General features: G+C 43.5%; 1 protein-coding gene across 1 annotated transcript in view; it reads right to left on the bottom strand.

Annotated features, from left to right (window-relative positions):
• Positions 1 to 135: 135 nt before the first annotated feature.
• The window catches only part of RHCE (Rh blood group CcEe antigens), a gene marked incomplete at both ends in the record, with an annotated part of 36,006 nt that continues 24,554 nt past the window's right edge, over positions 136 to 11,587 (bottom strand). The window contains 3 exons of the mRNA XM_080802893.1: positions 136 to 162; positions 4,838 to 4,911; positions 8,712 to 8,791. Of these exons, the coding sequence (XP_080659019.1) occupies positions 136 to 162; positions 4,838 to 4,911; positions 8,712 to 8,791 (181 nt within the window). The remainder of the gene's footprint in view (positions 163 to 4,837; positions 4,912 to 8,711; positions 8,792 to 11,587) is intronic.

Here is an 11,587-nt window from a genome sequence, read left to right as displayed (position 1 = left end):
CATCTCTTTGACCTTGTTTCATTGTATATAAGGAGACTTTGCTGTAATGAGTGTCATCCACAAAAAAGGAGAGGCAACAGTGAAAAGAAGTTGTCTCATTTTCAGACAGGCCTTGTTTTTGTTGGATGGTTTTGCTTAAAATCCAGTAGCCAAATGAGGAAACTGTGAAAGCAAAGCAAACATTTTTATTACAGATGAACCTTTATAGTCTTAAAATTTGGACACATATTGTTCCAATTTTAGTATATGTGCTGCCGAAGCGAGCACAAAATTTGGACACATATTGATTCTGGCTTGGTCTTTGGAAACTGACATGTTGACAAAAATATGTCATCACAAAGGTCTTAGAGGGTCTTCCGCAAAATCTGAATGGGAGGAACTCTTAGGTCTCATATCTTACAGCACTTAACATGAGTCATTGGTAAATCGTGATCTGGCTTTTGTTTGAATGCCCCCAGTGATAGAGGATGCACTACCATATGAAGTAATTCATTCCATTTTGCAGACAAGTTCAAATTGCTAGCAATTTATACAGCATTGTCCACTGGGCCTAGTTAAATTCTTTGGAGAAGGCTATAGGAAACAAATATTTGTCCTTTTCTACATGATCATCTTTGAAGTATTTGAAGATTGTTCTTAGATCTCCTTTGGGTCTTCTCTTCTGCGAGCTGAGCATCTCCTAAGTTCTTAGGGGGTGCCACATCCCACCGTGCCATAAATCACTGCATCCAGTACCATGGGCCACAGAGTTGTAGAAGGGGAAATCAGAGTGGCTAACACTTATGGGGTGTTTTTTGAGGATCTGTGTGCTATCATCTCACACACATCTCCTTTTAACCCTTAAAACAACCTGGTGAGTATTAGTGTTCTATCTCCACAGAGATGAGAACAATGGGGCTCTGACGATCACAGAACAAGGGGTGGTAGAACCCAGATCCGTCCGACTCCACAATGTGGAATTTGATCTCATTTTACAAATGAAGAAACTGAGCCCCAGAGAAGTAAAGTGACGTTCCTGAAGGCACTGCCTTCCAGAACAAGGCTGTGTTCAGGAGCCTCTCCAAGAGGGCAGGAGTCTGTTGACAGGCTCCTAATCTGTTTTGCTACTCTGCTCCGCTCTCCTCATTTCTGTTGAACAAGCATTTGTTGGATCTTTACTGTGTGTCTGGAACATGTATCTGAAATCAGAAGCAGGGGTGATGCCAGTGTGGTGAGGCTAGCTCTTGAGAATTTTGCCTAACACAGCAGGAGGGACTCAACACATTCCGGGGTATTTATGTGCTAAAACAGTGGTGGGGTTTATGTTTCTTGGCAATAAAATCATTTTAAAAATAAACTGCAAATACTCGTTCAGAAGCCAATGGATGATCTTCAGCATGTTGTGCTCATTTCAGAATCCATCCCACGAGCTTAGTCTTTACTCAGCTCTAAAAACCTTATCCTGTACTTTCCCCGCTTAAACTTTCAGGAGCCTCCAAATGCCTGGAGGCTGAGTCAAGTGGCTCCTGCCTACCTTTCATCCTTCCCTTCACCAACCGTGCTGCTGAGCCAGGTTGCCTCCTGCTTCTCCGGTTCTTGCTCACAACCTGCCCCTTGCTTGGAATGTCTTTCACTTCCTGCCTCTTAGCCAAGTCCAACGCAACTCCCAAGTTCCACATTCCCTGACCTCCCCAAACTCATGGTCTTTCCCTTCTTTCATTTGTCCAGCAGCTGCTGCCAGGATTACTCACTCAGTGCTTAACAGATAGAGCTGTGCACAGAGAAAGATCCAGTCCTACGTAGTGAAAGCCCTAGTTCCTCTGATCCCTCCCACAGTACCCAGGACAGGGGCTTGTCCGCAATAGATTCACAAAAAACCTATTTTCAGAAAGGTTAACTGTGGAATTAATTTTAATGAGTGGATATTGGGGTGTCCTTGTGCTTTGGAAAGCACAAAATAAAATCCATGGGTTATTAAATTGAAATAAAAAGTTGAAGGAGGGAGTTTATGAAAAATTGTGTCAGGAACTGAATTTTTGTAAATCAGTATCTGCAGAAGGATCATTGTAATCTATAGGAAGACAGAGTATCAGTGAATGTGGTTCCTTGAGAGCTAGAACTGCATTTCATTTAGATTTATCTCTCCAACTCTTTACACAAGAGCTCTGTCATATATTAGGTAAGTCATTAAATGGAATTAATTAGTGAATGAATGATTAATTAGTAATAGAATCATCCAAGGATGACAGGGGTAGTGAACTGCCAGGCATGGTTTGGGCAACAAGGGAAGGAATATCTTTTCCAGTCCCCAGGTCTTTGGTTCTCTGAAATGCATTAGGACATTCGATAATGATTAAAATGTCTTTTTGGGTGGTTTACCAAAAAAAGAAAAAAAATTACCCCTGGATTTATCAGCTTTGGAAGTTTGAATTCTTGCCTCTTAATGGATATTTGGCTTTTCCAATGAAAGCTGTGTTCTACTGCTGAATAAATGTTCTGTTCAGCTGTAAGAGGATTAATCAGAATAGTGGGGGAAGGAGGGGAGAAGTAACTGTCCTCCAGCAGCAGCAGCTGTTTCTTTGGAGCCAAACAGCTATCAATTCAAATTCCTCCTTTTCCATTTACTAGCTTTGTCATTTTGGACAAGTTACTCTTTATCTCTTTTTTTTTTTTTTAGACTCATTCATGTTAGAAAGAGAAAGAGTGTGGTGGGGAGAGGGGCACCAGGAGAGGGAGAGAGAGTCTTAACGCAGCCTCAGTGCTGAGCCCGGAGCTGACGTGGGGCTCGATCTCACAACCCCAAGATCATGACGTGAGCCGAAACCAAGAGTCAGATGCCTCACTGACTGTGCCACCCAGGCACCCCATCCTTCATCTTTAAGACAGGGATGCTTACTCTTATGCAGGGTTATTGTAAGGATAAAATCAGATAATGCTGAAAAGCATCTAGCACAAAATTGGAACCCATCAGCTTACGATAGATGATAACTGTCATGCTTACGCATTCCTTTGTGGTTCGCTAAACTCCCAGTAATAAGCTTTCCTGTTCATGTAGTGCTTTGCGTTTTACAGTTTACAAAATGTAGTTACAGCCATTATTACCTCATTTGGTCTTTGAAACAACCCAGTGAGGTAGAACAAAGATTACCGTTATTTTACCAGTAAGAAAGTTCATGGTACTTGCCTCCATGAGACCTTGCAGAATGGGGACTGGAATTCACATCTTCCCATTCTAGGTCCATACCCAGGGTTCCACTTCACCTGCTGCTGCAGTGCCCAGCGTTAGACTAGGTTCCTCAAGTTCCCTTCATTTATTCAGCAAACATTTATTGCAACTCAAATAATTGAGCTGGATATTGGTCCTGTTTGTGGCATCCCTGGTTAATTAGCAGCATGCTTGGTAGAGAGGGGTTACTCAATAAATACTTGTGGAATGAACAGATGAATTAAACCAGTTCTCTGCATCCTTTCATTAGATTTAACCCTGCTACCACCAAAGGGGCGAGCACACTTGCGGGGACTGAGAGAGACTGGCTATAGGGAGATGCTGGTATAGGATGAGCCCGTTTATTAGCAACAACGTGGATGACTCTCAGAATAATTATGCTGAGTAAAAGAAGCCAGAAAAAGAATGTACTCTGTGATTCATTTATATAAAATTATAGAAAATGTAAATGAATCTATTGGACAGAAGGCAGTTCAGTGGTTGCTTGGGATAAAATAGGGTGGATAGGGAAGGATAGTTACAAAGAGGTGCAAGGAAACATGGTGGCAATGGGTGTGTTCATTATCTTGACTGATATGACTGATATAGTTTCATGGGCATATAAATAAGTTTAAATGTATCAAATTGTATATTTTAAATACGTGTGTCGTAATCAGTTATACCTCCGTAAAGCTCTTTGACATGAAAAGGAGGAAGCAGAGGAAAAAGAAGAGATAAAGGAAGAGACAGAGGAGAAGAAAGGGCAGGTTCTCTTACAAACAATGCCAAGGCCCATAATGAGGCTGGTTCTCTGTCCCTCTAGTGATCAGTATCTAGGCATGCCAGGTGGAAAAAGGATTGGCTTGGGACTCGGGAGGTCTAGTTCCTGGTCTTATCTCTGCCACTCACAAAGGGATGATGCTGGGCATTAGCCTGACCTCAGTCAGCCTCCACTTCCAATTTATAATTTTGCAACGTTTGCCCAGCCAACCTCAGAATCAAACGGGAGTTATGTAAGGTGACACATCAGAGTACTTGGTGAATCATGAGTGTTGGTTAAAGGGAGGTGTGCAGTGGGGTGACAGGGAACCTCTCTCTAGAGCCTCTTTCTAGACTAGTCATGACAACAAATGCTACACAGGACACAGAGACCCTCGGCAGCAGCCGCGTTGTTTGAGCTCTCTCTCCTTTGGCTAAATGATCCCGGACTCCTACAGTACAAGTGGTCTTATGTCCACTGGCTACTGAGTGTTAAGAGTTGTGTTCTAGATGCAGCTGTGCCGCACACTCGCTGTGAAAACACAGACGGTCATGGCTCCGGTCAGTGCATCTGTCGAATGAGACTGGACCTGCTGGCTCGGGCACTGCATGACTCGATGGCCTTTAGGGCAAACCACCTGCCCACGCTGATGACCCCAGATGGGGGAAGTAAGGCCAGTGGCCATTCTCACATCTCTGACCCTCAATAACTGAGGCGTCAGGGGAATGGTAATCTTTACCACTCCCCCAGCCCTCACCAACACACACACACACACACACAATTTTGTTTCTAGTTTGTTCTCACAAACACCAAGTCAACCTATATATAGATGTAACAGATATCTTTTTAAGTTCATTCACTCAGCATCGATGACATTACGTTCAAAATCTTACCTCCCAGAAAGCCTGGTCATCAAAATGTTTGGCCGCAGGAGGTGCCTTAAATATTTTGAGGCTTAAGACCAAACCTGTTAAAATTCAATATTGCATGTTAAACCTTTAAAGCACAGCATCTGTTACCTCAAAATTAATCAAAATATCATAGGCCAGCTATGGTTAGCTCAACAAAAATCCCTTCTTCTACAGCCAGAAGACGGACAAATTGAAGCGCTGGCCTTCCTGGACCAGCCTTATTAATTCTGTAGACATCTCTTAAAAGAAAACTGGCGAGAGCAATTATCTCCAAAGGATTTAGATGATACTGAGAGATGTACAGTAGCTACCGATCTGACATGCTTCCCAAGTTGGAATATAAGAGCCCTTTCAGACCGCGCTCCTGCTGAAATGCTGATTTGTACTTGACACAAGAGCTACCATGGACAGCAACTCCAATTCCGCGTTCCTGTCAGTGTGGCGTTGCTGGCTCCAGTAAACTCTGTGACCTCCGCTCAAGAGGCCACTCGTGTAGTTGGGAAAGTAGTTTATAACAGCTTGCTTTTGTGCCTATTCTTCTTTTCACCCATCCAGCCTCTGCCCAGAGAGCTTGGCCCTGCATATTCCTGCAGCGGTGCAAAGTCGGCCGAACTTCCCAGGATACATGAAGGGATTGCTCAACTTTTATGTGAACCAGGGAAATGCTGTTGATAGATGTATCTGTGTATTTTTAATGGTGATCGGTCCCCAAGTATTAAGTAGTAAGATTAACAAGAGTAGGCGTGTACTTATTCACATTTTCCTCTTTTAATGCACACCTTTAACCGATATTGACAGGTAGGGTGTAACCAGCACACCTCATTTAGCTGGGATTATTCAGAAATAATCTCAAACACCTACACGAACTTTCCAGATAGCAGAGGCTTACTCACCACTGATGAAAATGCATCCAAAATATATTTTCTTGTCTTATGACATAACACTAAACACATTTAGACTGTTGTTGTTTTTTTTTTTTTAATCAGAACAATTGCTAGGAACATCCATTTATGAAATGCACTATCTAATGCAGAGGAAATATGTAGCTCTTGAGGGTGGTTGGTGTCTTTTAGCAGCTCAAGCTTTCATGTCCTAGTGTCGGGCTTAAGAATGTCTTTTCTTCTGTTAGGCTGTCTCCTTTCACCTCTCACTTCTCCCAGTGGGCCTTACCTCTAGAAACCTGTCCCACTTCTAACCTGCCATTTCTAATCGGTCGCAGCTGGGAAACCCAATAACCATGCTTGGGGGGGGTTGTTTCCTATGTCAGTGTAGACAGGTCCCAAATCAGGGGACCTCCTGGCAAGCAAAATGCTCAGCTTAAGGGGGTCAACTTGATGCTATCTGGGCTGCCTGGTGGTCTCCTTTCCCCTTCCATTGTTCATGTTCTTTTTATTCACCAGTGTTCTTACATTCTTTACATGTAAAGAGGAATGCTCATTGGTCTTAACTTCTTTTTTTTTTAAAGATTCTTATTTATTTATTTGACAGACAGAGATCACAAGTAGGCAGAGAGGCAGGCAGAGAGAGAGGAGGGAGCAGGCCCCCCGCCAAGCAGAGAGCCCGATGTGGGGCTCGATCCCAGGACCCTGGGATCATGACCCAAGCTGAAAGCAGAGGCTTTAACCCACTGAGCCACCCAGGTGCCCCTGGTCTTAACTTTTTTTTAAAAAGATTTTTATTTATTTATTTGACAGACAGAGATCACAGCAGGCCGAGAAGCAGGCAGAGAGAGAGGAAGGGAAGCAGGCTCCCCGCTGAGCAGAGAGCCCAATGCGGGGCTCGATCCCAGGACCCTGGGATCATGACCCGAGCCAAAGGCAGAGGCTTTAACCCACTGAGCCACCCAGATGCTCCTGATCTTAACTCTTAAAGAAAAAATATTCTATTCTCTTTTTTAACTCCAGGCAAGCATAAAAAAAACAAAAAGACAAAAAAAAAAAAAACACCCCAAAACCCTCTGAGGGGTTTTACTAAACAGTGCAAGTCAGTTTCACTTTGTGAATACTAGTGACAATGGTGAATGGTGTCACAGTCCAGAGGAGGTGATAAAATATCCAGATAAAATACAGGATGCTCAGTTAATGTGGAACTAAAAAATGGGCATCTTGTATTTTCACTTGCTAAATCTGGTCACCCTACTCAGGATTACAGTGCCACCATGAATAGAATGTAAACTTATGGAGGGAGGCATTTGTCTCATCTGTATTTAATCAATCACCCTGACTGCAGAAAGTTGAGGCCAGTGGGTACATTAGAGCAATTCTAGTCAGTCTTGCTCTCTAAAGTCGCCCAGGCAATTCCAAAAAGTACCTTCCTACATGTTTTGGAGCAGAAAAGAAGCCATCGTCCTTTCATTTTACAGAGAAGCCACCCAAGGCCCAGAGAGACTAAACTAATGTGCCCAATGCCACACAACTCCTTTATGTCTGATTATGCTATTTTGTCTCTTCTTTTGTATTCATTCCCTCTTAGGGACACAGTATATGAGTGTCTAACCAATAAGGCTATTTGTTTGTAGAATAAAGGTGAGCACTTCTGGACAGAAATCACATTTTCTCCTAGCATATAAATAAGACTGGCAAATTAGTAACTCCCTAAGGATCTTTGCCATTCTGTCATATTGCAGGAGCAAAAGTATACTTCAATCCTCTGTTTAAAGATTTCCAGTGGTGGGGCGCCTGGGTGGCTCAGTGGGTTAAAGCCTCTGCCTTCAGCTCGGGTCATGATCTCAGGGTCCTGGGATCGAGCCCTGCATCGGGCTGTCTGCTCAGCAGGGAGCCTGCTTCCTCCTCTTTCTCTGCCTGCCTCTCTGCCTACTTGTGATCTGTCAAATAAATAAATAAAATCTTTTATTGATTTTTTTGATTCAATAAAATTCAATAAAAATTGAAAAAAAAATTGAAAAAAAAATTGAAAAAAAAAAAAGATTTCCAGTGGTTTCCCATCTCTCAGAATGATCTGGCTCCTTGTTACCACTCTGTCCTCAAGCCCTGCCACTCTCCTTTTCACTCTATCCATATCCACCATTCTGAGCATGCTTTGCTCCTGCCTCAGGGCCTTTGCACTTGCTCTCCCTTTTCATGGAATGCTCTTCTGCCAAATAAACACATGGTATGTCTCCTTCCCTCTTTCCTTTTCAGGTTTCTGCTTAAAGGTCAACTTATTTAGATAGGTCTTCCCTTCCCAACCTTCTAAAAGAGCATCCCATGAAATGAAATGAAATGAAATGAAATGAAATGAAACTCTACCCTGAGTTATTTCTCTTTATAGCACTTACCATCTCTGACATAGTAAACACTCTACTTATCTGTTTATTTATTGTCCCCTCCCCCTCCACTAGAATATCAGCTCCATGAGATCAGGGAACGTGTTTTGTTCACTGTTGTGTCCCTAGTGCCTAAGAATAGTGCCCTGGCTCATAGTAGCTATTGAATAAATACTTGCTGAACAAAATAATAGTATGGGTATTCTCAGGGAATGAAGGTAAATTTTTTGGCATAAGGGTTTCCTTGGCTCACTGTACAAAATTGGGTGAAATCACCAGCCCTGGGCTCAAGAGGCTGCATTGTTGCCACTCCCTGCTACTTGTAAGCTCCAGAAAGCCTCTTACTTTCTCTGATCCTCAGAGTCCACACCTCCAGCAGGTAACCTCTGAGGGCCTTTCTAATTCTGAAATGATATGATTCCATTTTTGTTGTTAATCAAGGTCTGAGCCCCTTTGCATCATTTGGCTTGAGCTGCGGGGGTTCACAGGGAAGGGGATGGGCACAGACACATGCGGCCATGGGCCAGATGCCCTCTGGCCTCAAGTCCTGTGCCCTGGGCCATGGGGGAAGAAGGGTGGTCTCATACTCACCTGTCAAAACACCAGCTATCAGACCTGAAGCCATGGCCAAGCTGAGTGTCCCAGCGCCAAAGAACAACTGGATGTTGATCCTAGAACTGACAAAGTAGGATGTAGTCACATTCAGGAATCAAGACTGCAGAGCTCATTGGGGTCAAGAAGGACTCTCTGCAACAGCAGTGATGCTGTCAGGAAGAGCTACCAGAAGAATAACTCCTCTCCCCAGGTAACACATTCCTGTCATGTTCCTGCAAAGCTACACAGACATGAAGGAGGGAAAGAGGCGATTCCAAGATCCTCTTTGGCTGACTTCAATTCTCAGAAACAATAGATGATCAACTTGACCAGGAGGCAGAAAACCCAGGTTCAAGTCCAAGGACTGTCACTAGCTGCATGATCCTGGGCAAGTCACCTAACCTCTCTGTTCTCTCATGAGGCAATTAAAGATGAAAAATGAAAGTTCTATTTCCATCAGGACAAGATAGAGTAGAGCATGGCTGTCAGGCTCATCTCCCCAGCCCACCCCTGTTGAACATACTTCCCTGTCCTCTCTCCCAGGCGATCCCAGGACCTCACTTTAAACTATGAAGTGGCCTGGGAGGACATCTACATGACCTTGCAGTAGGCAAAGATTTCTTAAACAGGACCCACAAACTTAAAGGGAACAATGATGAATTGAACTGTGTTAAAATTAAGAACTTCTGTTCATCGAAAGATACTATTAAGAAGGTGAAATATAACCCACAAAATGGGAGAAGATATTTACAATACATTTATATGACAAAGACTCTATATCCAGAATTCCTACAAATCTATAAGAAAAAGGCAGAACACAAGAGAAAAATGGGCAAAAGAACTTGGACAGACATTTCACAATTCACAAGAGTTGTTCAAATGTCCAGAAAGCATATGAAAATTGTTGCACTTAATCGGTCATCAGAGAAATTAAAATTAAAGTGATGTTTGATGCCTAATTGGATAAACTTAAAATGAAGGAAAATACGGGGTTTGGAGAATATATGAGGGAAAGGGAACTCTTGGGTGCCAAGGGTGATTGGACTGGCACAAACTACAGTGGGAAACGGATAATAGCCTCTAAAACGGATTATATGAATGCCGTGATCCAAAAATTCTGCTTCTAGGCATTTACTCAACAGAAGAGCATTTGTATGTTCTAAGAAAAAAAAAAGTGCTAGAATGTTCATAGCAGAAATACTAGAATGTTCATAATAGCTCCAAACTGGAAAGAACCCAAATGCTTGTCAGTAATGGATAAATTGTTTCGTATTTACACAATGGAACACTTATTTTAACTGTGTTTCTTAGATTCTGTATTTGTCTACATGGCACTCATTTATCACAAGGCCCAACTAATGGCTGAAATTGTTTACCGCTCTCTCTCCAGCAAGTCAGATTTCCTGGGAGTGCAAAATTCATATTATAAACCCCCGACCACAAACTCTAACATATGCTCTCAGTTCCTGCCCAACAGGGGACTCTCCCATTCCCCCATTCCCCCACTGCCATCAACCTGAAGGCATAGTCTCAGTTCCCCTCTCTCTGGGCTGCCTGGTCCCTGGGTATGATAAGGTTTTGTGGGGCCCTATATGGTGTGCTGTGCCTCTCATTTCCCGGAGAACTGTAACATTAAACTTTTCCATCAATGACACTGACCTCTCCATGTCATCACTCAGTCACCCTTATGACGTAAACCCAAGCACAATTCTACACTCTACCCTACTACCCCAATAAAAATGAACAATGTGGGAGAGTCTCACAACTACAGAATAGAGTCAAAGCCAGGTACATGACAGCACAGACTTCCTGTAGGAGTCCATGAACATGAAGGGCAAAAGCAGGCAAGACTGATGGATGGTGTTGAAAGTCAGGTTCATGGGTGCCCTGGGATGGGACATGAAGGAGTTCTGGGTGCTGATTACCTGGGCGTGTCAGAAAATTCACCAAGTGGAGCCCTGATGATAGTTGTTCTTCTCTGGCTGTAGATTATACTACAAAAATGTTTTTTTTTTTAAAGTGACATTAAATGGTAGCATGGAAGCTGACCCTGAATCTGCTAACTGCCAACCCCCCAGTTCACTCTATCCTGATGTCACCTGAAGGCAGCAATGGATGGCACAGAGCCAGCCATGTTAACAGTCCCCACGCAGGGTGGGCTCCCCTGCACCACGCCCTCTGCTCCCCGTGTTTACTATCTGATTTCACATGATGCTGGAGCAGCCCTCTGGGCAAGCTGTTGGCGTCCCTGTTTCACAAACGGGGAGATCCAGCTTGGAAAAGTGAACCAGGGCCTCTAATGTCACATGGCTTGGCATGAGTGGCTCCTGGGACTCATACCCTTTCTACCGACGAAGACCTTGCAGATCTCTCCCAAATTTCGGCATTTGTGGGTTACCTTCACAAATTTGGCCATATTGACATTCCAAGGATACTATTTTTTTTTAAATAATTTTCTTCGAGTGGACTTTTTTTTTACATTTAAATAAATGTCTTTAAAAGGAAACTTTGAGTCAATATGTTAGAGAAATGGGAGGTAACTGTAAAAAGATGCAGTGCAAACAAAGTGTGGCTAAAGTCTCCCCCAGATGCAGCCTGAGTGCTTAGATCTCAGCCAGAGGCTGCCTCGGCGGCCTGCCAACCTGGCATTGGCAGAAGTGCGAGAACACTTAGCACCTGAGTGCAGCCTTTCTCCCTGATGCAACCAAAAGACTGAATAATTGAAACACAGTGTCTGGCCTGCAGGATTCAAGGTTAGCTAGGTGTGTCTTTGCACCACTTAAATGCCACAGTTCGTGAAACCCCACCCCCTCCCGGCGGCAAGCACAGCACGTGACCCGCTCCCATCTGCTTCCCTGATTGGAGCTCAACAA

The sequence above is a fragment of the Martes martes genome (assembly GCF_963455335.1).
Source record: "Martes martes genome assembly, chromosome: 4".
Classification (NCBI taxonomy): domain Eukaryota; kingdom Metazoa; phylum Chordata; class Mammalia; order Carnivora; family Mustelidae; genus Martes; species Martes martes.
This window is presented reverse-complemented; position numbering and strand designations above follow the sequence as displayed.